This window comes from Gossypium hirsutum, chromosome D07 (assembly GCF_007990345.1).
Source record: "Gossypium hirsutum isolate 1008001.06 chromosome D07, Gossypium_hirsutum_v2.1, whole genome shotgun sequence".
NCBI lineage: Eukaryota > Viridiplantae > Streptophyta > Magnoliopsida > Malvales > Malvaceae > Gossypium > Gossypium hirsutum.
The window spans coordinates 8600562-8628224 of record NC_053443.1 but is presented as its reverse complement, the minus strand read 5'-3'; the positions used below and the strand labels follow the sequence as shown (position 1 = coordinate 8628224).

Here is a 27663-nt window from a genome sequence, read left to right as displayed (position 1 = left end):
TTTAGACAGATCTAATCTCCTCCCCAATATTAAAGCATTAGCAAATTGAAGCTTGAAGAGGAACCCCAACAATTTAAGAAGATTGTGATAAACAACTTCTAAAACAAACAAGATAAAATCTTGCAAAAAAAAAAAAAACTCAATGAGTATTTTTACTAAATTCAAGCTTACCAGAAATAAGGGTGGTTAGCCATATGTTTATACAAGCGAGTTTGACTTGACTTAAAACTAACAAACTTTCTCTTAAGTAACAAAAGATGAAAATATTTCCTAACAGTGGATTATAAGGTGGAATTCGGCCAAGACATACATATGGGCTTGCTTGGGCCGAATTTTACAAGCGATCCACTTATTAAATTCAAAACATGTTGAAAAATATAACATACTTCAAACGGTCCACTTTCACAATGTGTGGCCAAAATTTCATTTAAGTGCTTAGTAGAACTTTAAGATGGGCTTGTAGACGTTTCCATGGGCTGGTCTTCAAGAATTTGAATGCTTATCCATTCGTTGCAAGATTGGACTTGTTTAAACTCGTTACTGTAATCCATGTCGTTTCAACTCCAAGATTTAGTTTCTTGGACCAAAAATTCTAAAATTTTAATTTTCTTGAATCCTCGAATATTTATATATGATGAATCTGGATCAAGATTTAGTTTTTTTTTTATTTAGGGACAGTTCTTTATTGCTTTTGAAAACTGCTCTTGAAAAGTGCTGTGGAAAAGTGCTGTGGAAAAGTGCCTTTGAGAAGTGCTTTTGAAAAGTTTGGTTTAAAATTTGAGTGTTTAGCATTACTGTCAAAAAGTGCTTTTGAGAAATAAAATGTCAATTTTAGACATGTTATTATCAAGTAACAAATATGCATTTAAATAATATTTAAATTAGTTAATATTATTATATTTTAGTAAGAATATAAAAAAATTATTATAACTTGTTAATATCTTAATATATGAAATATAAATTTTAAATATTTTTAAGCAATAAATATTAATTATTTATAAAATTTAATTAGAATATATAAACTATATTTTAAATATTTAAATATAACCATTAAATGTTTGTAATTAGTATTTTAAAAAAATTTATTTTTAATTAATGATTTTAACACAATTGTAATTAAGCACCAAGAAAAAAAAAGAAAAATACTATGTTATTGGAGGGGTGAAAAAATAATTAAGCACCAAAAGTATTTTTGGGAGAGGAAAAACTAAAATTTTTAGCTTGTCATTTTCAGAAGTGCATTTCTGAAAAGCTAAAAATTTCAGCCAAAAGCAACTTGTTATTCACAGCTTTTCTTTTAAAAAGTGCTTTTGGAGTAATAAATGTTTTAGGGCCAGTTCTTCATTGCTTTTGAAAAGTGCTTTTGAGAAGTGCTGTGGAAAAGTACTTTTGAGAAATGCTTTTGAAAATTTTGAATGTTTGGCATTGCTGGTAAAAAGTGCTTTTGAAGAATAAAATGTTCATTTTAGACATGATATTATAAAGTAACAAATATGTATTTAAATAATGTTCAAATTAGTTAATATTATGATATTTTAGCAAAAATATAAAAAAATTTATTATAACTTATTGTTAATATTTTAATAAATAATATTAATTTTAAATATTTCTAAGTAATTAATATTAATTATTTATTAAATTTAATTAGAATATATAAACTATATTTAAATGTTTAAATATAATAATTAAATATTTGTAATTAGATATTGGCACAATTGTATTATTATAAAAATTATTTTTTATTTTTAATCAATGCTTTTAACACATTTGTATTATTTTATTTTAAAATGTATTTGAATATATAACTCATATTATATGTAAACATAACATAGAAAACATAAACCTAACAAATTAAAATATTACATATATTTGGATTGAAGTTTTAAAAAGGGATAATATTTATATATCAAATATAAATACTAAAAATTTTACAATAGCATTTACAATTTAAAGTAAAATAATATATACATGTGAATATATATATATATGAATATATTTAAAGTAAAATAATATATATACATATATATGAGAAAGCATTTTTCTCAATTATGTGACACAAAATGTCTACTTTTTGGCTGGAGAAGCAGAAAATTTTTGCTTTTTGGCTGGGTAAAAAAGTAAAAGTGCAGTTTAGAAGCACTTTTTGGTTGGAGAAGCAGAAAATTTCTGCTTTTTCATCCGCAGAAAAGCACTCCCCAGAAGCTAGAAATCTGACCCCAAATGAAGTGTGTTCTTCATTCCTTTTCACCCAAAAGCACTTTTATATGTAAAAATGCTTTTCAACCGGCCAGAAAAACTGGCCCTTAGTTGAAACTTAGAAAGTGCATCTTGATCTTCTTTCTCCTTTGTATCAGCTTGTGGGCCTTTGTCACAAACTCTTGGATAGCCACGTTCAATATTAACTTGAGTTGTTTGGCTTTTGACATTGTAATAAAGCCTTGAGGTAGAATTAACCCATCATATCCATGCTTCCTTGATTGGGTCTTGATGTTCACATCAATATTCTTAATGTTCATTTTACAATTCATAAATACAAATCTTTCCGGAGATTCATGGTTACCTTTTTTAACAATGTCATTTTCAAGGTTTGAACCTGAGTTCACTTTTAAATGTGTAATGTGTTTTACTGTTGTACCCATTACTTGTTGATACCAAGAGTTATTTTGACCCTTTAGCCAAATAATATTAATTTTTTAAATTTATTTTTTATAAAAAATATTATTGTTATTTTTTCGATAAAAATATTATTATTTTGATATTTATAATTAAATTCAAATAAAAACAAATTGTTACTACTTAACTAATAATTGGGACCAAACTAGCTGAAGGTACAAAATCTCCTACCCGGTGCGGCCGATAACAAATCTATTTCTGTTGGCCCGGTTTAGTTAAACTTCCAAAAGACCCATTAAGAAAACTACTCTTTCCACTCCTTTCAATTTCAAAAAATGCACAAATCCACGATAGCAACAACGAACCCTAACCCTAAGAATTATATCCCAAAATTCACGTAAAATGTACAAGTCGCAGCAACAATTGCAACAATCTTCATTCGCATACCTTTCTCATTCCTCAAATCCCACCCTCAATCCTGTATTATTATATCCTCAACCACCAACTGTTCCCTCTGAGCCATTTTTGTACCCTCCAGGAACCGACCCGTATGCCTATAAGCCTCAGTTCAGCGTAACCCATGTTGCTGTTGAAGCGCAAGCTGAAATTTATGAGGACCCAAATGGAGCTTCTCAGAGTTGGATCACTAGACAGGCTGGTCCTATTAGATATGATGCTACTGTTAGTTTTTTATTCTCGTCCTTTCTTTCGCTGCAGTTTTTTTTTTCCTTTAATGTGAATTTTGAATTTCTTTTTTCCTTTTTTGGGGTCAATTTTTTGGATTTTTATTGGAAATTTGTTTTTCTTCGTTTGGTATTTAGATTTTAATTGTGGGATTTTTTTTTGTTATAATTTGCTTTAATCATAAGTTCATTATCGAGAATCATTCTTGAAAATATAATCTATCCAGTTCTATTTCAAAATTAGCCTTGAAAATTTCATCTATTCTTGGTCCAGCATTGAGTAGTTTTCATAACTGAAAATCATTCATAGGCTATGGAATTGATGCTTTCTGGATTTTATGTGTGTGTGTGTGTGTGTGTAGTTGATTAAATGTGTAAGATATTTTCACTTGTTAAGTGATGTTTGTTTCTGAAACAACTTCTAGCTATGTTACTTGGACTCAATTGCTACTACATATGCGAATATGTGCATGAAAATGTGTTTGACTTGGGTGGCAGCTACAGATACTTAAAAGAAAAATGAAAAGTCGAAGCAATATAGAATATATGTGTATATATTTATACATATGCCAATCATTTCATTTGCTGTCCTTAACTCCTTATCTACAGTTGATAAAATGTGTAAGATTGTTTCAGAAGAGGTGATGTTTTGTTTCTGGATCTGCTTCTAGCTATGTTATGGACTTGGTTGTTAATATTGGATTTGGGTATGTGTCTAGAAATGTGTTGAACCCAAGTTTTAGACATGGATGCTTCGAGGGAAATGAAAAGTCGGATGAACATAGACTTCTACTCCTGTTATAGTCAGTGAGAGAGGAATGTTTCTATTAATGAAGTTTCTGAGTTTTATGTTTTAAAATATGTGTTTACTCAATGATAAAGTATCATAGTATAGTCATTGGATGAATAGATGAATGGCTTTCAGTCATTTGGATTGTTTATACTACATATATTTTGGGGTTTCAGTTGTCAGTAGCAGCTTCGAATTCCAACAATGGGTCAAATCAGTCATTGGTTAATAATGTAATAAGCGCATCAAATCAAACTGCACTGATTCAACCAATGCGATGTGAGGTTTGCAACATTGAATGCCAAACAAAAGATGTTTACGAGAAGCACATTACTGGAAAGAAGCATCGGAGGAAATTGCAAGAAAAGATTAGTTCCTCAACTGCAATACTCCCAGAATCTTCCAATACAATGATATATGGGGCTTCCTGTGTGGCAAATGCTGAGGAGCTAGAGAGGAAGAAGCAAAAGCTTTTAGATTCTGGGGCAGCTGTTAACTCTGTTCGGATGTGCACGATATGCAATGTTGCTTGTAATAGCCATGAAGTGTTTGTTAAACATCTTTCCGGGAGGAGACATGCAGCTCAGGTAACATTAATTAGTTCACTTGGAAATTTCTTAATAGAGTTGAAAGCTAAGCTTTTTCGATTTATTTATATTGTTTTGGGCTTGCACTGAATTTCTTCATGCATAAATGCAAGAAGTTCCAGCTTGGTTTATTTTCACCATATTCATTTATACTTTCTTGTACTTCTCTTTTCCAATTGGAACCTATTTGGTTAGTCCATTTGTTATCTTTGTAAGTTCGGTTTAAATACGATTTTTCTTGTATATGTGATCATGCAGGCTGGACTTATAGCTGTTGATGGGGTTGGACCTTATCTTGCTGCAGTTCGAGCTAATGATCAGTTTTGGAATAAAGGCAAGAAGACATCTAAGGTTGTTCAATCTTCATGGTGTGAAGTTTGTGAAATCAACTGTAACAGCGGCGATGCCTATGCACAACACTTGTCCGGGAAGAAACACCTGAAGAAGCTGGAGAATTTAGAAAAATCAAAGAAAGGAACCTCTGATCCTTCCATGGGTGCACCGGCTGAAATGAATCAGATGATTAAACCAGTAGAAAACCCAGCAGCAAGCAGTAGCGACGGAGGAGTTAGTGTACAGAACCCAGTGGCAGCACAGCCTGAGGCATCCAAGGAGGATTTGGAGACTAAGAAACTGAAAGTCATGGAAGGTGGAACGGCTGCTGCTGATGTTAGAGTATGCACTATCTGCAACGTTGTATGCAATAGTGAAAAGGTCTTCAAATACCATCTTACTGGGCAGAAGCATGCCGCCATGGTAAAGAAGCAAGCGGCTACCACTAGTTAAAATGAGAACCGCCACAAAAGGACATAGATGGAGAATCAATGCATGGAAAATTTTTATTGATTGTTGTGGTTGTCAATCCGATTTGAATGTGGCATCCTTACCTTGACTTGGTCTATTGTTGGAAGAGAACACTTTGTCTGCTGTAAATCCTCTATTTGCTCATAAATGAAGAAGTTTTTGGTGAATGAAACGCTTCTTTTGATATGGTTGAGGATGTTTTGAATTTTGAACTTTTACAACAGGTAGGGTATGCTGGATTTCGCTGTTTTGAAATTTGACCTCTAACTTCAACTAGAATATGCTTGCTTATTATTTTTTTAATAATTATATTATATATGGCATAGATATAATGATTTAATGTTTCAATAAATAAGTTTAGAGTTAAAATTGAATTATTATGGCAAAATTATGGGATAAATTTATAATATTTAATTTGGTACTTGAGCTATAATTAAAAAATTATTTTAATATTTTAAAATTTTTGTTAATAATAATTGAAAAAGAAATAAAAAATTTCTTAAAAATAAATAAAAAAATTATATAAAAAATCAATTGCAGCAAGGAACAACCTAGAATTTTGTAGCTAATTTATTCACATCCAATCTCATAAAAAATCACAATTTTTGAACTTTCACACACAAAAGAAAATATTAAACACCCATTCACTACTCAATTTTTTCACTTGTTTTTGTTGTTTTACACTCTTCTTTGCCTTTTTTTTTCTCTTTTTTTCATGCAAATCAACATCGACTTCGTTCTTTCCAGATCATTAAAAATAATATATATTTTATTTATAGCTAAATGTAAAATCTTGACTTAAAATTTGAGAAAAAAATGATAATTTGGAGAAGAAGAAGACGAAGAGCACTTCATATTATATATTTAAAATATCTAAAATTTCAAAAGTGAAAGTTACTTAAAAAATCAATAATCTAGCAATAGTTATTGAAAAGAAAGGGCAAATTACATATAAAAGTCCATTTTTTTAAAATTTACCGAAATGGGTCCGGTAAATAATTATTTACCGGAATGGCCCCATTTTCGCGAAAACGCGTCCACGTCAGCACGATGTCAGGGGACGTGGCAAAAAAACGCGTCCCTGAGGAACTGTTTTGCCTACGTGGACAGAAATCGCTCCCTTAAGGGCGCACTTTATGTCCAAGTAGGCAAAACACTTCCTCAAGGACACGTTTTGCCCGTGTCTCCTACGATGGGTTTTGGGTTAATGGTTTAGGGTTAGGGTTTTTAGGGTTTTAGTGTTTTTAAATTTAGGGTTTAAGAGGAAAAATTAAATAAGCAAGGGATTAGGGTTTAGGGTTTGTCAATTAAATTAATTATAATTTTTTAAAAAATTGGATTAGTTTTTGTGTTTATTGTTTTTTAAGAAAAAATCAATTAACTTAGGGTTTAGGGTTACTTGAGTAATTTAATTAAAAAAATTTAAAATTTAGATTAGGGTTTAGAGTTAAGGGTTTTTAAGAAAAAATCAAATAAATTAGGGTTCAAGGTTACTTGAGTAAATTAATTATAAATTTTTAATAAATTAATTTAGGGCTTAGTGTTTAGGATTTTTAAGTAAAAATTTAAATAAATTAGGGTTTAGGGTTACTTAATTTAATATATTTGTTAATTTAAAGAAGATCCCACGTGGACGCGCTTTTGCTACAATAGGTCCTGAGAAAATAATTTCGAGTAGACGTTTCTGAGCAAATAGTGTCAAAAACACTTTAAGAATGATGCTTTGTCAGCAGAAATACTGAAAGAAGCTCCCACGTGGACGCGTTTTTACTACAGTATCCCCTAAAAAATAATTCCGAGTAAACGTTTCTGAGCAAACAGTGTCAAAAACGCTTTAAGCAGAATGTTTTGTCAGCAGAAGTACTGAAATAAGCTTCCATGTGGACGCATTTTTGCTACAGTAGCCCCTGAAAAAATAATTTTGAGTAGACGTTTTTGAGCAAACAGTGTCAAAAACGCTTTAAGCAGGATGCTTTGTCAGCAAAAGTACTGAAAGAAGTTCCCACGTGGACGCACATTTGTTACAGTAACCCCTGAAAAAAGCTCCCACGTGGACGCACTTTTGCTACAGTAGTGCATGGCCTGAGGCTATAAATAAGGCAAAATTTTCCCTCAAATTGCATAAGTTCCAGAAAAAAAATTTAGAGAGACTAAGAAGGATAGAAATTGAAGATGAGTGAACGTATTAGTACTGTTATTTACTATGATGGTGAGGTTTGCCACACCAAGAACGGTGTTATTTTTTATCGGAGAATACAGTGCGACTAGTTTTTAACCAGAACATAGATTTGACAGAACTTCGTAAAAGAATTAGGCGTAAAATATTCGGAACGACGCCAATGAAAGTTCTGTCTATTACGTATCGATTTTGTTCTTCAATTGATCCGGTGACATATGACTCGTTTGACATAAAAAGTGCTCGTAGCTTGGAGGCAATGGTGCAACTCATCTCGCTAGTAGAGCACACTATATTGAGTTATATGTACAATTTACATCGTCAAATGATGCAGTTGCGACTGGTGTTCGAGAGGTATATACGACTCTTGCCCGACACTCGGTTAGTGGGTTACAAAATACGGAGCAGTCCATGTTTAATAGCGGTGTGGAATACACAACCCTTGCACGACACTCTGTCGGTGGATGAGACATGCACCTCGGTGGGTCGATGTTTGATGCTGGAAATACGTATTGGGGAATGACATCAAATTCTAGTGGTTGCAATCTACATCCAATTTTAGACATTATGAAACGCCGAAAAGAAGGGATGATGTACTCCCTACGACGTCCACCTGTGAGGGGACCTTCTACGTTGCAGATGATGGTGGGTTAGAAGATGACTCTGATGTGGATCCACCTCGAGAACCCAGGCCTGATGGTGCAGAAGTTGGATTATTTTCTGAACCAGAGCCTATTCCAACTGAACCTGAAGATGTTAAAGAGGGTCAGATGAAGAAGAAGATCCACGATTCAGGGCATACTCACCTCCAGCCCACATGCATAATGTCGATCTGTCTACAAATGATGCGTTGGAGTTTCCAGATCTACTACACCAGTTGCGTGACCGTACAAGTTCAGTACTGAATTTGGTAATTAGTTTTCCAACAATGATAGTTTTATTGGTGCTTTGAAATAACATAGCATCAATAATGGTGTTAACTACCACGTCGTTAAGTCCAAAACTGATAAGTTTGAGGCGAAGTGTACAGTGCAAGACGGTACATGTTCATGGAAAATCTACGCCTCGTTGAGGAGGGTTGTGAGAGATAAAAAAGTACAAAGATCCACAGACATGTACTGCAAGTACGGTATTTAGGGTTTTTGAATAATACTGTTATTATGTAATGTTGCATTATTTAATGTACTCCGTTTATAGGTATTTCACAAGATCATCTCAAGATGGATTCAGCTATGTTAGCTAGCTTGATACTGCTCATGGTGAACGTAGATCCCAGGACTTCAGTGCTGGTGTTAATTGCCAATATTCGTAGCCACATGGGGTACACGCTCTCTCACCGCAAGGCTTGAATAGCTAAGCAGAAGGCGTTGGAGAAGATGCATAGTGGGTGGGACGCTTCATATAATGAAATATGGCAGTGGTGTCAAGTGCTAAAGAGATACGTCCCAGGTTGCATAACAGACCTTCAAACCGAACCTGCGTACTACAACGACCGATCGCTATGTGGATGCCAAGTGTTCAAATGCCTGTTTTGGACCTTTAAGCAATGCCGAGACGCATTTTCATACTGCAAACCGTCGGTACAAATTGACGGTACCTTTATGTTCAGTAGATATACCCATCAGCTATTGGTAGCAGTGGCACAGGATGGCAGTGGGAGAATTCTTCCACTTGCATTTGTAATAACACCGAGGAAGTCAGCTGATGACTGGGATTTCTTTCTATCTAGGTGAAGGAGGCATGTGTGCCCCCAACCTGATATCTGTGTTACTACTACAGGCAATATTCATCTAAGAGTGAACGACGACAAATGACCAACATGGGTATTTAGTCTCTATTAATATAATTATGTTTGTCATTTTAAATTTATTCTAATTGAAATAGGGTTATGTAATATTCGCTATGAACTTTTATTGGCAGGGTATGAAATAAATAAAGATCATTTTCATGAGATGTTAGTAGTTTTGCGTTTAATTAACGACAAAGGCACAGACTACCTTCGCAACATACCTTTCGAGCAGTGGGCACAAGAATACGACGGCGGCCTACGATATGGTCATATGACCTCAAACCTAGCTGAATACATAAATTTCGTTCTAAAAGGAACACGTCATCTACCGATAACATCGGTTGCGCGAAAGACATATTTTCGTTTAGCGGCGCTATTTCCAAAGCTAGCAGGGAGTTATGCAGGCCAGATGCAGGGAGGCCATATATGGTGCAATAAAGTAGTGCAAGAAACTAACAAGGGCAAGGAACGGGCGAACACCATGCACACAGTCTGTCATGACCGAGACAACTTATGGTTTCGCGTGACAGAGTTTGACAGACCGCACCAAGGTGTTATTAGCGGGCAATATCGAGTACACTTACGAAATAAGACTTGCGACTGTGGGATGTTTGACGCACTTTGTTATCCATGCGCTCATGTAATTGCAGCTTGTCAGAATCTCCGTCTGGATCCAATGAGCTATGTAGACGAAGTGTACAAATTAGAAAACATGTACAACGTCTGGAGACACGTATTCCCACCGGTCCCAGATAAACATAAGTGGTCGTCTGTATCACTTGCTCCCTTTAAGTTGTTACTGGATAGAGAATTGCGTCGCAAACCAATGGGTCGACCTTACTCGACTAGAATACGTAACAATATGGATATCCAAGAAACAACCAGTCAACATAAGTTGTGCGGATAGTGTAGGAACTCATGCCATACAAGCTGATCATGCCCAAATCGCAAAGTTGAACTAGATTGTAAAAAACTTGGTATTAATTATTATTTTTGCAAATAAAAAAATGGTATAAATATTCAAAATATTGACTTATATAAAAGAAAATCTATTTTATTAAAAAATAATCTAGTAAATTGAAATTACTTTATTCAAAACAACGTTTTATTTTATTAAATGAAATAATATAGAAATATTCAACATAAGACAAAATTTAAAAGAATTTCTATTATATTAAAAATTTAAAAGTAAATTTCTATTTTAGTACATAAAATAATATAGAAGAATTTCTATTTTATTATATCAAATAATATCAAATTATTCAAAATATTTGTACAAATATATTCATATAAAAATCAATCTCCGTGCCCTTCGGATCCAGTGCCACGTGGCGACCGTCGACGGTTACGCGTTGGATTCTTCCTTTGTCCAGCTTTCGGCTGGGGTTGTGGTTGCTCTGGCGGGAATTTTGGTTCCTCCGGTAGGGGATCTGGTTGTCGGTGTTGGGACGATTAACCACATTGATAGAATAGTGACTGTGGAGGTGTTTGCATCACCAACGGCGAAGCTGTTTGAAACCCATACAGTGATGGAGATTGGTAAAAAGAATAGCTCCCCGACGACCCCTCTTGCGATCTCTCATGCGACGCTGGCATATACATCGGTGGTCCATTCGGCGTAACGAAAAATAGAGATGAACCTGGCCATGGACTCCAACCTGTCATAGGACTCGAAAAAGGAAATATATAAGGGTTAGGATACATAAAAGGGTTAGGATACGCCCCTGACATCATCAAAAAAGGCTGTGTCGTGGGCATCGTCGGTTGAACTGTTGGGTCGGGTGACTGTGTCGGTGCTCTCACTGGGTCTAGTGATTGAATGGCCGCTGATGATGAGCTAGGTGAATGTCTAGGCCTCATTGTTGGGCCTACATCGTTGTCCATTCGTATTGGATTTAAAGGGCTACATTGTTCCCTTTGGACACGTAATTGCCGCTACCTCTCCTCTACTGACAGTAAATATGGCTTGCCATATATCCTAAACCATGGCATGTGTTGGCACGCACGCTAACTCCGAAACGATGATCGGTTCCCGATTAGATATATAATCATACCGATCTTCCCACATTTGGATGTAGTATGACCAGAATCTCGGCCAATCCGTATGCAATTGTCGTAGGCCGATTTTGTGATGATCATCAAACACCTCAGGTGCTAAGGGAATCGGTTGTCGGAATCCAAATTGCCGTAATACTCTGTCCGACTGGTGCATCTCCACGGTCGCATAGTTGACCAATGCAACTTTCACATGCCAAGTGTTTGGATTTTGGAGGTACTCATCCGGAATTACTGCCCGAATTGCCGGATCCTCGTATGGTGTCCATTGAAACTATATGAACATGATGCGTATATTAGTTATATACATAATACTAAATACTAAATACCAATCGACTAGCTCATGATGGAATATCAATTTTATTTAATACTTACTTGTGCTTCAAACTGTTGGTCTAATAGAAGCCGTATATCTTCAAGAGAGCTAGGCAATCCAGCATAACTTGCTGGATGATCCCATCTAATTAAATAAATTTTTAGCATGCTATTATATTTTTAATCTACATAATAATTGTAAAATTTAATATAAAATTTAACTCGTTATAAGTGGGAATGTATATGGGTGGTTGACTCGAGGACATAAAAATGGAAAGCGAAATCGTGCCCATGACTGTAGTAGTGACAGGCAACCTCAGATTTTCACTTTACTTGGTCGCGTCGCCCCGCACATCTCCCGGTTCAATGTGGCCAAAATGGCGGACCCCCAACTCAATTCACCAACTGCTCTAAAATCAACGATTTTCAACAGCTATTTTAGATGTACGAGGTTCCGTGACAAGTCCGGCGTCAGATAACCTCCAATTATCTGAAGAATGTATGCCCGAACATATCGGATTCTTTCTAGTTCGGTTGAATCATTATCCGGATCCGGGAATGTGTCTCGTAACCAGCCCATTTCGATCTGACCTCCATTAATATTTTCCGGAATAGTGCCCAAAAGCTCGTAGCATACCGCTCCCCAATCGCCAGATTGAACAGACCCAGTAATTAGGTACTCGTCCACCAGCAATCCCAATTGTAGATTGGCATCTTCCAAAGTGATAGTGCACTCTCCACATGGAAGATGGAATGTGTGCGTCTCGGGTCTCCACCTCTCAATCAACACACTGATAAGTTTCGGGTCCAACTTGCATCTCCGGCCTACCGTTGCCACGTGCCAAAAACCCGCTTCCTGCAGGTAATTCTCTACCAACGGTGATAGAGGATCATGCATATTACGGATATAACATTGCAATATCCGATCTACAGACTTTTATAACAAATAATAAATTAATAATTATTCAAAATTGTGTAAATAAAAAAAATATTAAATAATATTTAAAAATTAAATTTAACACTTACCATTTTTATTTGTTCGACGTATATGTGCTTGTCATCAAGACGAATCAATTCTCCGGCCATTGCTAAATTCGTACAAATTTTTACGATTTAAAAAAAATTCAAAAAAATAAAATTTAAAACTTTTTTAAAAACAATTAAAAGATTAAAGCTCTTTTAAATAGGAATTTGAGAGGAAATTGAGAGCAAATTGAGAGGAATTTGAGAGAATATTAGAGAGAATATTAGAGAAAGGATTTAGTTGTGAAAAAAAATGAAAGGGGGATTTTATATATATATTTTTTACCGTTGGGGGGTCACCAACGGTCAAAAAAATAGTCGTTGGTACTGTTCACGCGCGGGCAAAACGTGTCCCCAGAAGAGCGCTTATGTGGCAGGAAAACGCGTCTTTGAGGGCGCGCTTTTGGTCCACGTAGGCAAAGCGCTTCCTTGAGGAAGCGTTTTTCTGCCACGTCCCCTGACATCGCGCTGACGTGGACGCGCTTTAGGGGAATTAGGCCATTCCGGTAATTAATTTATTACCGGGCCCATTCCAATAATTTTTTTTAAAAAATAGGCTTTTTTTAGTGTTTTGCCCAAAAAGAACGAAAGGATTTAGAAAAGAAGTAGGATACTTTATATTATAAATTGGCTTAATGCAAACTTTAGTCCTTGAAGTATACTACTTGTCCCACTTCAATCTTTAAAGTTTTTTTGGCCCACTTCAATCCCTAACATTATCAAATGTTCCTAGTTTAGTACTTTGGAAGTTAAAAACTAACGGCCAAGATATTCAAGCAATCATACACTGCCACATGTCATATGATGACATCATCATTTGAAAAATCTTTTAAAAAGGCAAAAAATTCTAAAAATGATTAAAAATAGATTTTTTATAAAATTACAAAAAACAATATAAGATATTTAAAAAATTAATAAAATTTACTAGTTTTTAAAAAAAAAATATTAGAAATTTTAAAATTACAAAAATGTAACAATTTGATAACGTTGTGATTATTATGTAACTTTTGAAAGTTAGGTGAGTGAAATGTAATTTTAAACAAAATTTAGGGATAATTGATGTAGTTTACCCTAAATTGAAATCAAAAACAAATTTCTTTAAAAAGAAATCAAAACAAAAATTGATAATTACAAATTGCCCACTTTCTTACAAGTTTTCAAATTTCTGGCTCTCGGCCGCGTTTCATGCGTCTCCCCCTCTTTAAGATTCCTCCAAAAAAAAAAAAAACTTGCACACACTCAATTTTTTTTCCTTCTAGATTTTCATTTTTGTAGTTTTTGAACTTCAGTTTCTCTTAACTTGTTCAAGATTTTTTCTGCATTTACGTTTCTGCAGGTACTCCCCCAGTTCTGTTCTTTTTCTTTCTTTCTTTCGTTGTTTGTCTTGATTTCTAAATATGGATTGTTTTAATTTCCTCGCATGTTCTTATTCAAACAAATCCAACTTTCAGGTTAACCAAACAAAACACAGTTTCCCTTTCCTCTTTTTGTTGTGATTTTTGTCTTTTTATATCCTTTTTTTCTTTTCAAAATTTGAGCACTCCTACGTATCATATCTTGAATTCTTTATGAGATTGTTTTTTTTTCTTTATTTGTTTTGATGTTTGCTTCATGGGTTTCTCTGTTGCTTCGATATTTGGTTGCCTGCCGTGGAAACTGAGGGAATTTTTTTTTCCCTTTTTTCCTTCTTTGTTGATCTCTGGGTACTTTATAAAGTGATGAAAATTTTGAAGTAAACTAAGTTTAACTCGTCTTCGATCATAAAAAAAGGGATTCTAATTATGGGGTATTGCTGTTCTTGATTGCATTAATTTCTTTGTGATTCATGATCTAGTTCTAGTTCTTAGTCTTGTGGCTTTTGGCCTTCTGGATCCCTTTCAAGTCCCTTTTATCAAGTATTACATAAATAACCTTTCCCCTCTCGTAATATTTTTTTAGGAGGAAGAGTTGAAAGAAATTTGCTTCATCAAGTTAACCTTTTCTTCTTTTAAAGAATTTTTGGAAGTTGAGTTCCATTATCTTCCTGGTTACTTCACCTTTGGTATTAGATATTAATGGATATATTGTTACTTACTGAATTTGTTGTATTTCTGTCTTATATGTCCTATGTTGATCCGATTCTTCATTTTGCTTAAGGTATCTTTCTCCAGACATATCTGGGCATAAGCATGGGTATATGACTCGAAAGAAATTGAGCATAGATGTGTGAGACAAATACCCTGTCCAACACTCGAACCCGAGTGAGTAGTATATTATATGTCTATATTTCTTTGTTTCTATGTTGTTTGCTTGAAGTATCCTTGTCCAGCACATATTCAGACATAAGTAAGGGTATATGACTTGAAAGGATTGAATATGCACATGTAAAATAAATACTCATATTCGACACTAATATACAGATTTGATTGTCACGTGATGTCCATCTCTCTTTGCTGCTATGTTGTAATTTGTGATGGTTGATTGCTTTGCAGATTAAATAAAATTTGACTTCTTCCTAGCAACTGCTTGTTCAAGTAGCACTTTTTTGACTCATTAACAGAATGTCGGGTTTAAAGAGATCTCCATTGAAGACTGTGAAGCTCAATTCTGTAGATCCTGGGCGTGTTGCTGCTCAGACCAACCCTTTTGATTCCGATGATGAATTGGACAACATGCAAACCCTTAAACCTACCAGAACAACTTCTTCTAAGCCTACCTTGAATCCTCCAAATTTCAGGACCAATCCGTTTGATGATGATGAAGAGAAAGTGAACTCTTCTTCTTCCTCTTCGTATTGGCAAACTTCGGCATTGCAGAACAAGTATAAGAATGATTTCCGTGACTGTGGAGGAATTGAGAACCAACCAGTGCAAGAATTGGAGAACTATGCTGTCTACAAGGCTGAGGAGACTACAAAGACTGTCAATAACTGTGTGAAGATTGCAGAAGAAATGAGAGAAGGTGCCACCAAGACTTTGATTACCTTACATCAGCAGGGTGAGCAAATTACCAGGACACATGATGCGGCTGCTGGCATCGATCATGACCTTAGTATGGTATGTCTTTCGTTTTTGAGATGAAAACTTGCTGCTAGATGATTGAAGAAAAAACATGAAAAACTATATGATTTCTTCTTTCCTACAGTTTATATTTTCTGAAATGTGATGATATTTGGGCTTGTTCATGTTGTTAGCATGGTGATCATAAGGAGTTACCTATAATTTAAATCCTTAATGATGCTCGAATTTAGACTTTTATAGGACTGAACCTGTAGTATTCCCCTAGACATCTCACTCATACTATGAAATGTTTATGACATTGATTCCGAAACTTCTGAACCTGGAAACCCTTTATTCCTCTTCCAAGAGACTACTTCATTACAAACCATCTATTCATTTTCGGGATGAAAACCATATACTAGATGATTGAAGAATAGCCTTAGGATACAAAAACTTGAAAAGCTTTATGATTTCTTCTTTTTCATAGTTTATATTTTTCTAAAACAAGATATTTGGATTTGTTTGTGTTAGCATGATGATCATAAGGGGTCGCACAAAATTTAAATCCTTAAGTAGGCTCCAGTTTTCACTCATACTATGAAATGTTTATACTATCAGTTCCGAAACTTCCTGAACCTGGAAACCCTTTATTCCTCTCCCAATAGGCTACTTTGTAAGAAACTGACTTGACACTTATAAGACCACTCACTGAACTTACTCGCAGCAGTTTGTAAGAGCTGCTGTCTTGTGCTGCCACTGGCAATCTCTCTGATCTATTGTGCTATGCAGTTCATGAGTTGTGAGCCTTCAGACAGTTTACAAAGGGAAAATCTTTGATCCAATGCAGGAAGGAAACTAGTCTTTGAAATTGGTAACATAATAGTTTAACTACATTTTAGAATTGGTAATTGGTGTTCCATTAAAATTTGCTCCTTCTATGTATTTTCATCTTTCATTTCTTCTTGAATGATAATTCAATTAAACTAACCTCCTCTGCATTGATCTTATGCAATTAAACGGATGCTTCGAATGATAGTTCTTTCAAATTTCAGGGTGAGAAGCTTCTTGGAAGCCTTGGAGGTATGTTCTCTAAAACTTGGAAGCCAAAGAAGACTCGTGCAATCATTGGCCCCATTGTCACAAGAGGTCATCTTCTTTCTGTACCCTCCATGAATTATGTTCGTTTTCACTCTATCACTCTATATGATAAGTTGGAATGTGTAATTTTTTATAATTAGAGGTTCTTGGTGATTTTGGAGTTGTTTCTGATTGGTCTATTTTGTCCAACTTACTCAAAATACAGATGATTCACAAAGAAGGGGTGCCCATTTGGAACAAAGGGAGAAGCTTGGATTGACTCCTGTTCCTCATGGAGGTTCAAAGTCTCGAACACCACCCCCGGAGCCCACAAATACATCTCAAAAAGTTGAGGTGTGTGCTGCGCCTGTTTTTTCCCAAAAATATAAAAATATATATATGATTAGTGAGTGCATGAAACAAGCCACTAATTCTAAAAGGCAACTTGTTGCATATTTCTGGGATTGTCGTAACAGGTTGAAAAATCAAAGCAAGACATTGCCCTCTCCGATTTAAGTGATCTACTAGGAGAACTGAAGGATATGGCCATTGACATGGGATCTGAAATTGAGAGGTTTGTTTCTTGTTAATGTTCTCACCTGGTAGCCCGGTATTTTTTGGTTATATAACTACATTAGAAAATAATTTGGCTTAACCATTATCGCAGGCAAAACAAAAGTCTGAATGGTCTCCAAGATGACGTGGATGAGTTAAATTTCCGAGTCCAAGGTGCAAACCAACGTGCTCGTCGATTACTCGGAAAGTAGATCTTCGTTATTGAATATTTCGATTTTTGGACTTGCTTGTTCTTGCTTGCCATCCTGTCGAAGCCTTCTGTCTAGTGTAATTCCTTGCGCACACAACTTGGGCTTTAAGACTATCACCTGGTTTTTGTTTCTCACAGTCTATTAATACAATCCAGCTCTTTGCTACTTATTTGCTTTATCAATTTTCTCTATGTTCCATGACTTGGCATATCTCTTTTCATAATATAATATATATTTAAAGGGTATTTGGAAGGTTATATCTTTGTACTTATGTCCTACACAACATGAGTGTCAAACGCAGGTTATAACTTGATGTGTAGAGGTTTTTAATTGATCTTGATGTGTTTCCTTGGTTGCTTACAAGATGATTGATGTCTCTTTGGATAGGTTTATATGTCGGGTACAGTTAATTTTCTCCATAATAGTTTTATTTGTTTTGTCAAAATTTTGGATGTTATAAAAATGTGGTTGTTGCAACATTTAACATTCAAATAAATTTTTTTTAATTTTCAACTTAAAAAAATTATAATATATTAATAATGTTAATTAATGAGATTTATATTGTATCTAATTTATTAAAAATTGTCTTCATTTAATAAAGAATTATTAGTGTATTATTTTATCTAAAATTTAAACATTTGGCATTTGAGATTTTTCTTTTATCTTAATTTAGTATTTGAGTTTGGTTAATATTCAATTTAGTACTAAGATCAAATGGCATCATGTGGTCCAATGAATATTTGACATGTGCATTATTGTAAAAATAATTTCAAACATTATTTTAAGGTTAAGGATGCAAGCAAAACTCGAGAAGGTTAAAGCTAGTAGAAACCCAACTAGGCAAGGGTGGACGAAGGACTACGGCCAATTAATACAAAGTTGGGAAACATGAGTGTGGAAACCCTATTTATGCTCTCAGAGAGAGCTGATACATTAATATGAAAAAGCCACGTATAAATTACTCTATAAATATTAGAATATTCAATTCTAGTCTATTACCCGTGCAATACACGAGTTATTTAATATTAAATATATATTTAATAAATTTACATTTATCTTTTTGTTACATAAATATAGAGGTGGTAAATGGGACGGTTCGGAAAGACTTGAATTGAGTTGCCTTTAGATTCAAATGAGTTTAGGCTCGAAATTTCTCAGGTTTAGAAATTTTTAGCTCAAGTACTTTTAGATTTGGATTTCTTCAGACTCAAATTTTCTCGGATTTTATTGGACCAGGTCGAGTAGACTTAAACAAATTCAAATGAATTTGATGTTTTATAAATTATATTTCGAATGTGATGATTAATTTTACTTTTACATCATAATGGCAAAATACAAATGTGCTTCATACAAAGTAAATATTTTATATAAATGTTCAATTTTAATAGAATTATTGTATATAACATAATTAAAAAAAGTGCTTATTATATATAATATTTATGATTATATAATATATAACAATTTTATAAACATAATTAATATTATTATAAGATATATGTATGAATTTGTGTGTAATATTTTTTTATTTGTATGTAATATTTATGGCTATATGATATTTATATAAATTTTATTTATTTGAATAATTATTTATAATATATATAAAGTATGAGTTTGAAAAAACTTTTAAATTAATAAAAATAATTTTTATTATTTATTATAATACTAAATTTTGAGTATTGAAAAATGTTTATTATATTTAGGTTTAAAGGTAAAAAAAATCATTACTAAAAAATAAAAAAAAAATTAATCAAAGCCTTTAATAACACACCCATTTGAGTCCTCAATAACAAAAACAACTTTAACTAGACCCTTCTAGTAATGAAAATTGTCATTGACTAATTTAACTGTTAATAAATACTTACGCGACTGAAATATTATGAATATGAAATGAATCTGGACATTCTAGAGGTAATTAAGATTATTGTATATATATTTTTAAAAGTGTTAAAATATTATAAATTTATAATAATTAATAAAAAAAATTTAACAAACTACAAAAAAAAACAGAAAAATTTAAATATAAATAAAATATTATAAAAATTATCCAAAATTTTTATCCATGTTATGTGCCTCTATATACCCCCACTTTGTCTTGCCATAGAACTTTTGGAACCTGCTAACAATGAACATAAATTCATGTTATTTGATCAGTTTTGTAATTCAAGCTTGTATTCATCAAAATGTCTTAAACTAACAAGACAAGATTTTAAGATTTTACCCAAAAGTTTAACAGGTGAATTCTTTAGACTTAATTAAATTTTCATATCATTAAATTAATATCTTACATCATTATATACTTTATATAATCAATTAAATTTGAATTTTGTAAATTCAAACAATTATTAACTTTAAATATTTATTATACATTAACAAATATTTTATATTCATAATTAATGTTTTTAAAATTTATTTAATTTATAATTTATTGTTATTTGTAAAATTTCAATATAATTATATAATATTTAAAATATGTTTTCATAAATTCAAGTTTTTTCTAATTTTAGATCGGATCTATTTTAGGCATGAGCTCAAATTAGTTTTGGGCTCAAATTTTGTTTTTTTAGCTTGAGCTTTCTCGAGCTCAATTTTTCTTAAATTTAAAATGTTATAGATAAATTTTCAAACTAAAGTCTATTTTGTCAACTCTATATAAATATAATAATTGATAACTAAAATAGTTGGAAACAATTTTTTTTTTTTTAGTTTTGAAGGTTTTTTTTTCTTTTGGCATGAATTTTGTTAAGTATACTAAAAATATATATTTACTATAATATGTAGAGGATTACATTAACATATGATACTCAACACTTTTTTGTTGTTGTTGTATAAGGGTAAATTACACATAAAAGTCCTATTTTTTTAAAATTTATCGAAATTGGCCCGGTATTTTATTATTTACCGGAATGGGCCATTTTCTCCGAAATCGCGTCCACGTCAGCGCGAAGTCAGGGGATGTGTCAGCAAATCGCGTCCACGTCAGCGCGATTACTTACGTGGCAACAAATCGCGTCCACGTAAGCACGATTTGCTGATGTGGAAGCAATAATTCATGAACAGTTTATGTTTTTTAGCTTGGAAAACTTTGAAAGGCCATAACTTTTGGCTCGGTTATCCGATTGAGACGATTTTTTTATGATTTCAAATAAGTTTTCGAGATCTACGCGCTAACAAACAACCGAAGGCGGTTTGCTGCAGTTTTTGTCGAAAAAGATCCTTTTTTGCCTCCAAATTTTGATTTTTTCAGTTTAAAATTGAATTTTGAAACATTCAAATCATTATTTTCCTTATTTATTTGAAGTAAACACTGGATTTTTTTTACAGAATTGTTGTATTATTTTTTCTGATTTGACACGTGTATGAAATAGATCCGATAAATCGTTAGAACGTAAGTAATATAATTAAGATAATAACAGTATTTTTATAATATGTCAATTAATTGATTTAGTTTAGTTGGTTAAGATGCTTGCTCTTTTCCCTTAGTACCTTGGTTCAAATCTTGTTGGTAATAATTTTGAATCTTTTTTGTACTTGTTGCATTTATTTTTTTAATCAATTAACTCTTCAATATTACATTAATATATATTATTAGTACAATAGTATAGACGGGTTGACAATTTGAGCTACAATATTATGAATATTAATTACAATACATAATTTGAGCTACATATTACAGCAATACATTAATATGTATTATTAGGGGCAAAATACCAAAAAAAGGGGCAAATTACACATAAAAGCCCTATTTTTTTTAAAATTTACCGAAATAGGTCCGGTATTTTATTATTTACCGGAATGGGCTATTTTCCCCAAAATCGCGTCCACGTCAGCGCGATGTCAGGGGACGTGTCAGCAAATCGCATCCTCGTAGGCGCGATTTGTGTCCACATAAGCAAATCGCGCTGATGTGGACACGATTTGCTGACACGTCCCCTGACATCGCTCTGACGTGGACGCGATTTCGAGGAAAATAGCCCATTCCGGTAAATAATAAAATACCGGGCCCATTTTGATAAATTTTAAAAAAATAGGGCTTTTTTTAGTATTTTGCCCGTTGTATAACTCATACAATTCCATTTTAATATATATATACATATTGTATTGCTTCATCTATCCATTTTGTTGCAATATATGTTTTCAGTAGGTACAAAATTAAATTGTATATTTTATGATAGTAAAATATAATTTTATAATTTTAATAGTTTATATCTTTATAATTTTTAAATGATTAAATTAAATTTTTATTATTTTTAGAGGTTAAAATGTAATTTTACTATTACTAATTTTATAAATTATAAAGGACCTAAATGGAAAATTTCCCATTTTAAGATGGCCAGGGCCTGCCACCCTTGGCTCCGCCACTGTAAACCATACATGTAAATATTGTCCGTAATGACATGTTAAGAAATAAATGAATTTTTTTATCAAAAACATTTTTAACCATATAACATTGTTAACATATTTTTATTATTATATACTTTATTAAAATTTTTTTTTTGACAAAAAACAATAATTTCTAAGTAAATATAAGATTGAATTTCTTTTTAACCAAGGTTGAAGTCAAAAAAAGTTATTGGATGAAATTAAATTGTATATTTTTATGAAATTAAAAATATAATTTTACTATTTTAATAGTCTGTATCTTTATAATTTTTAAAAGATTGAATCAAATTTTTATCATATTTGGGGGCTAAAGTATAATTTTATCATTACTAATTTAAAATTTTTATAAATTATAAAAAATAAAAAAATAAAAGGAAAATTTTCTATCCTCCAATTTTCTTAACTTTTTTGGAAAGGAAATCTAAATAAAAATAACAAAAATAAAGATAGAAATGAAAATTAAAAATCTATTTTATTAACCCATTTCTGTAAATTTGTTTTTACTGTCCAAAAACCATTTGTAAGACTGTCGGCAAACGTCAACACGGAAAGACTTGAGTATAAAACTACCCTCTAAATCTTAGAAGATATATATGTATGTATGTATGTAGAAAGCTGCCAACTGGCCATAGGCGGATCTACAATTTAGCTTTTTCTTATAAATTACAAGGAAAAAGGAGTTCAATTTCAGTTCATTTGGGGTTAGATCTTTGTCTATGCTCCCGAAAATGGTTTCCCCTTGGCCACTAACTTTGATTTGCTTTCTAGCTTTCTCGGTCTCCATTACTCACTCCAAAACTCTCAAGAGAGATGGTAAGTTTTCCTTCTTTATTTTTTTTGCTCTTTCTACTTAGATCTCCCTTTCTTTTTGCTCTGTTTGGTTGCTGAGAAAATATGGCTAGAAATAATTGATATAGAAGGAAAAAAAGTTTACCCAGAATGTCATTTTTTATATAAAGTAAAATCCCCAATGTTCTTTTGGGTCCAAACTAACTGTTTCTTTTAGTTATTGTGCTCTGCTTGGTTCTTCACTTGTGTTTTCATCTTTTTTAGCCAACTTTTAACGCACTATTCATTTAGCTTGAATTCTTGTGGAGCAGCTTAAATTGATCAATTAGAAATTTAAAGTTGGTTTTTAGGGATATCTGATGTTTATTGTTACTGCAGATTTTGTGAGAATTGAAGCTATCATCATTAAAAAAATTAAAATAGAGCATAAATATGTTTTGATGCAATGGGTTGATATTTGGTTAGTTTTATTGCAGTAAAAGCCTTAAATGAGATAAAAGCATCACTTGGATGGAGAGTTGTATATGCATGGATCGGGGACGATCCTTGTGGTGATGGTGATTTACCGCCTTGGTCTGGTGTAACATGTTCAACTCAAGGAGACTATAGAGTTGTTACCGAACTGTATGTATCATATCTGCAATGCATTCTGTTTTTGCTTAATATGCTTATTAGTGAAAGGGATGTGTCTTTGCTTCACAAATGCCATCTAATGAACAATGCAAATGCCTTTTTCTGTTGATTCTTGTTCTATATTTCATTCCAACTTGTATCTATATCTTATGTTACGGTTTGGGGGGAAGATTCCGAAATGAGTACCACTCTGCCATGATTGAATTCTAATGCCTTTGTTTATCTAATGAACAATGCAAATGTATTTCACCATTGATTCAACATTCTATGTTTCATTCACATTTATGTTATATCTTACATTACGGATTGGGGGGAAAGATGCCAAGGTGAATACTGTTCTGCCATGATTGAATTCAATCACTTTTTGGTTTCTCATTCTATGTGTTTTTTTTTTCTTTTCGATTTGTATCTTATCTCATTTTAGAGGCTATTTGAAAGATATTCAAGTGACTACTTTTCTGCCTTGATTCACTATTGTATGTTATTCTGTTGGCTTGTATTGACCCTGACCTTGAATTGTTATTATTACTATTTTCTTTTACAGGGAAGTGTATGCCGTATCCATCGTTGGTCCTTTTCCTATTGCTGTAACTAATTTATTGGATTTAACAAGATTGTGAGTTCACTCTTTCTCATGTAGTAAGCTAAAATATTTGTTTCTCAGATGTGAAAAGAAACATGTTATTTTTTTTTCTTGACTGTGCTCCGAAATGGTAATCAGATCCCTTGTTAACACGAACTTGTAGATTACAAGATCAAGTCTGATGCCCATAAATTCATTTTGGATATTTTAGCATGGTTGTTGGAACCGGGCCAGACCTACTGGTCGGGCCAGAAACCGGCCAATATACTGGTCTGACAAAGGGGTTGAACTGGCTTTTAAGCGAACCACTCGGGACCGATTGAACAAAGATAAAGAACTGGTTGAATCAGTGCTTGAACCGGTTTTATAATTTTTTAAATAATTTTGTTAAAATTTTTATGAATTTTTAATAATTCATTTAATCAAAACTGGACAGGCGGTCAAACCGGGAACCAGTGGTCTGATTAGTTCAACCACTAGTCCTATTTTTAGAACCATGGTTTTTAGGAGTTAGAATGTTGCATGTACTTGAGTGTTATTTCATGCTTTTGATCCATAGAACATGCAGATGAGATTGGCATAAAAATTGGAAAAAAAAACCCTCAATAACTCAAAAGCTTGATGCAAGCATGGAGTCTTTTTTATAACGTCCCCATAATCTTCTCACCTGCATCTATCACCTTGCTATGCCTGATGCATATTTGCATGTCTGCATAAGTTCATGTGCACAACTTATACATCACTCATTCGAAATCAATGCTTTCAACGTTTACATAAATTACGATCCCCTGAAATAGCGATGAAATAATCTGTTCTATGGTATCTTAGTATGTGGTTCTCACTAACAAAAAAGTACAAATATATTCACACACAAAATATCATACCCGTGTTGATGGGTTATCATGTAGATGTTTTAGCTCTCAGATTTCTAAGTGGAACTATTTTTCCTTCTTGACATTTCTATTGTGACAGGGATCTCCATAACAACAAGCTGACTGGCCCAATACCTCCACAAATTGGCCGGCTAAGACGACTTAGAATGTTGTAAGTTTTCTTCTTTGTTATACTGTTATGTGGACGACTTTAGAGTAACTCTCTCCAAATATCTGTATGAATTGACTCATTTCACATACTTATATTGCAATTTGCTATAAGTGAAGCAATTATGATTTCCAGGTCTTATTGTTAGTGAAGTAATTGCTCTGAAGTATACCATGCAAACCAGCTAGGTTATATAGCATGCTACTATGTTACTTGGATTCTAGTGTAAGTGTCAGATACGGGTATGTGCCTGGCATGGATATGTTTAATTTTTCCTTTTTTTCCTTAGGTTTTCCATATTTTTGGAGGGTCATATCTCTATACTTGTTTACGAAAATGGGTTGGACACAGTACATAATAAATAAATAAATGAAATAGAGTTGGAGCAACATAGGTATGTTGTATAAAAATATCAGAACCATGTCCACAGTTTGCTACATTATAATTATTGATTGATCCAGGCTTCATTATTGGATATTAATCCTGTTGTGGTATCTAGACCAATATTTAAAAAACGCACCATTCATTTCCATAAATGGCAGATAAAATTATTGACAAAAACAATTTATTTTCTTCAAAATATCATTATCTTTCATCCAAGAATATGTTTCTTTTAATTTCCAATGACCAACTTCTATGAATCGCACAGAAATTTGAGGTGGAATAAGCTCCAAGATGTCCTTCCTCCGGAGATTGGGGAGCTTAAAAAACTAACCCATCTGTGAGTATTTTCTTCTTATATTTCCCAAAGTATCTCTCTCAGTGTTGAATGTGATTTTATGTGCTTGCATTTTGGAATGAGTTCGGGAATATCTAATTGAACTTTCTTCAGGTCATTGAGCTTTAATAATTTTAAGGGCGAGATCCCGAAGGAGCTTGCAAATTTACCCGAGCTCTGTTATCTCTATCTTCAAGAAAACCGTTTCACTGGGCGAATTCCGCCCGAATTGGGCACTTTACAAAACCTTCGGCACATGTAAGCATACTGTCTGCTATTTGCTTTACCTTTCTATGAAAACTTTTTTTTCGTTATTATGCCAAACGATTGTGTTTGTTTCTCCAGGGATGTCGGTAATAACCATTTGGTTGGTACCATTCGGGAGCTTATTCGTATTGAAGGCTGCTTCCCAGTTCTACGAAATCTGTATGTTATATTTTAGTTGGTTAATGTGCTATGGAACTCATCCATTATTTTTGTGAAATGATTTGCTTTTCCATGTGATCCGATTCAAAGTTGCTTAAGGCTTGCATTTGATGCAGATATTTGAATAACAACTATTTGACCGGAGGAGTTCCGGCTCAGCTCGCAAATGTGACAAATTTGGAGATATTGTAAGTACCAATAATATATTGATTTTGTATTTTATGAGACTCTTCGGCTCTTTCTTTTTTTTACTTTCTTTTTATTGGTTTCAGATACCTTTCATACAACAAGATGTCTGGAGTGATACCAACGGCACTCGCCGATATTCCGAAGCTAACATATTTGTGAGATTTTCTAACACACTTGAGTCTAGCTTGATTTAGAAATACGGACTTTTTTTCATGTTTAGCATATGAAATACGGGTTTTGCATGAATGCATACATTCTTGCGATATTTAACATGTGGTCTCGATCGTGGACGATAACAGGTACTTGGATCATAACCAATTCTCAGGCCGAATTCCGAATGCATTCTATAAGCATCCTTTCTTGAAAGAACTGTGAGTGGTTTTCATCACTTAATTTACATACAAAAGTAGGCAGTTACAAAACCACAAAGGTGAAAAAAGAAACAAATATCTAACCCCTTTCTTTATGCCAATTCCAGGTATATTGAAGGGAACAGGTTCCGGCCCGGAGTAGACCCCATTGGTGCTCACAAGGTCCTTGAACTTTCGGATACTGATTTCTTGGTTTAATCTTACCCTCCTGAAAATCAACTTGATTACCACAATTTTCATTTAACACTGTATTCTTTAGCATTAGCTGCTGCTTTTACTTGTATCAATATTATATGTATACATATGGTGTTTTATGTAAACAGCTGAAAGCTGGAATTCAAGATATAGAAATTATCAAAAAATATCACATTTTGTATTAATGAAATTTCAAGTTTTAAAGAAGAGTTAAGATTATATAACTCATGATTTCATCAAAAGCTTAAACTGCCTCACTTTGGTTATTTCCCTTGAAGTTTTGGATAATTAAAAATAAAGGAAAGGAAGGTTAAAAGAAAATAAGGAAATATTATTTCTAAATTTAATAAAATAAATGTTTAAATAGTTTTTCTAATTATAACCTTACTTAAATAACATATAATAATTAAATTAAATTATAAAATCAATGTTCTTCATAAAATGATAATTACAAGATTTGATAAAAAAAAAGTGTAAATTAATTTGATATTAACAATTCAAATATGTAAAAAATAATTTTTATAGTTTATCAATATGATACAAAGTTAAAAAGTAAAAGGAGTTCTAATATACTTGAAAAAGTTGTAATAATTCAGAAGAATACAACTATTCACAACAAAAGTAATAAGCAAATATTTTCAATGCATTAAATAGAGAAAATTCAAAGTAAAAAAAAAAGTC

General features: G+C 32.9%; 3 protein-coding genes across 6 annotated transcripts; all 3 read left to right on the top strand.

Annotated features, from left to right (window-relative positions):
• Positions 1–2824: 2824 nt before the first annotated feature.
• On the top strand, positions 2825–5644 carry LOC107953468 (zinc finger RNA-binding protein). Its single transcript, XM_016888782.2, has 3 exons — positions 2825–3294; positions 4263–4673; positions 4932–5644. The coding sequence occupies exons 1-3, from the start codon at positions 3016–3018 to the stop codon at positions 5457–5459; spliced, it is 1218 nt and encodes a 405-aa protein (XP_016744271.1). The 5' UTR covers positions 2825–3015; the 3' UTR covers positions 5460–5644.
• An 8350-nt stretch (positions 5645–13994) lies between these two features.
• On the top strand, positions 13995–17855 carry LOC107953469 (SNAP25 homologous protein SNAP33-like). 4 transcript variants are annotated; one of them, NM_001400391.1, is made up of 7 exons: positions 13995–14171; positions 14972–15075; positions 15375–15870; positions 16866–16959; positions 17117–17244; positions 17367–17464; positions 17558–17855. In NM_001400391.1, exons 3-7 carry the CDS (start codon positions 15376–15378, stop codon positions 17655–17657), a joined length of 915 nt encoding a protein of 304 aa, NP_001387320.1. In that variant the 5' UTR covers positions 13995–14171; positions 14972–15075; position 15375; the 3' UTR covers positions 17658–17855. The 4 variants fall into 4 exon arrangements, with proteins under 4 accessions (NP_001387320.1, NP_001387318.1, NP_001387319.1 ...); NM_001400389.1 differs by having other exon boundaries at positions 15307–15870; NM_001400390.1 differs by lacking the exon at positions 14972–15075.
• Positions 17856–22570: 4715 nt separating this feature from the next.
• On the top strand, positions 22571–27189 carry LOC107953471 (probable leucine-rich repeat receptor-like protein kinase At1g35710). The gene is made up of 11 exons (XM_016888788.2): positions 22571–22850; positions 23303–23450; positions 24004–24075; positions 25015–25086; positions 25733–25804; positions 25916–26059; positions 26147–26227; positions 26344–26415; positions 26500–26571; positions 26716–26787; positions 26895–27189. Exons 1-11 carry the CDS (start codon positions 22754–22756, stop codon positions 26983–26985), a joined length of 993 nt encoding a protein of 330 aa, XP_016744277.1. The 5' UTR covers positions 22571–22753; the 3' UTR covers positions 26986–27189.
• The last annotated feature ends 474 nt before the right edge of the window (positions 27190–27663 follow it).

Bases quoted from the DNA above. Each gene is read 5' to 3' on its own strand.
- LOC107953468 (XM_016888782.2), top strand. From the start codon at position 3,016: ATGTACAAGTCGCAGCAACAATTGCAACAATCTTCATTCGCATACCTT. The intron at 3,295-4,262 runs GTTAGTTTTTTA...TTGGGGTTTCAG, and splicing joins CTATTAGATATGATGCTACT to TTGTCAGTAGCAGCTTCGAA. The intron at 4,674-4,931 runs GTAACATTAATT...GTGATCATGCAG, and splicing joins GGAGGAGACATGCAGCTCAG to GCTGGACTTATAGCTGTTGA.
- LOC107953469 (NM_001400390.1), top strand. From the start codon at position 15,376: ATGTCGGGTTTAAAGAGATCTCCATTGAAGACTGTGAAGCTCAATTCT. The intron at 16,960-17,116 runs GTCATCTTCTTT...CTCAAAATACAG, and splicing joins TGGCCCCATTGTCACAAGAG to ATGATTCACAAAGAAGGGGT. The intron at 17,465-17,557 runs GTTTGTTTCTTG...CCATTATCGCAG, and splicing joins ATGGGATCTGAAATTGAGAG to GCAAAACAAAAGTCTGAATG.
- LOC107953471 (XM_016888788.2), top strand. From the start codon at position 22,754: ATGCTCCCGAAAATGGTTTCCCCTTGGCCACTAACTTTGATTTGCTTT. The intron at 26,228-26,343 runs GTATGTTATATT...CATTTGATGCAG, and splicing joins TTCCCAGTTCTACGAAATCT to ATATTTGAATAACAACTATT. The intron at 26,572-26,715 runs GTGAGATTTTCT...GGACGATAACAG, and splicing joins ATTCCGAAGCTAACATATTT to GTACTTGGATCATAACCAAT.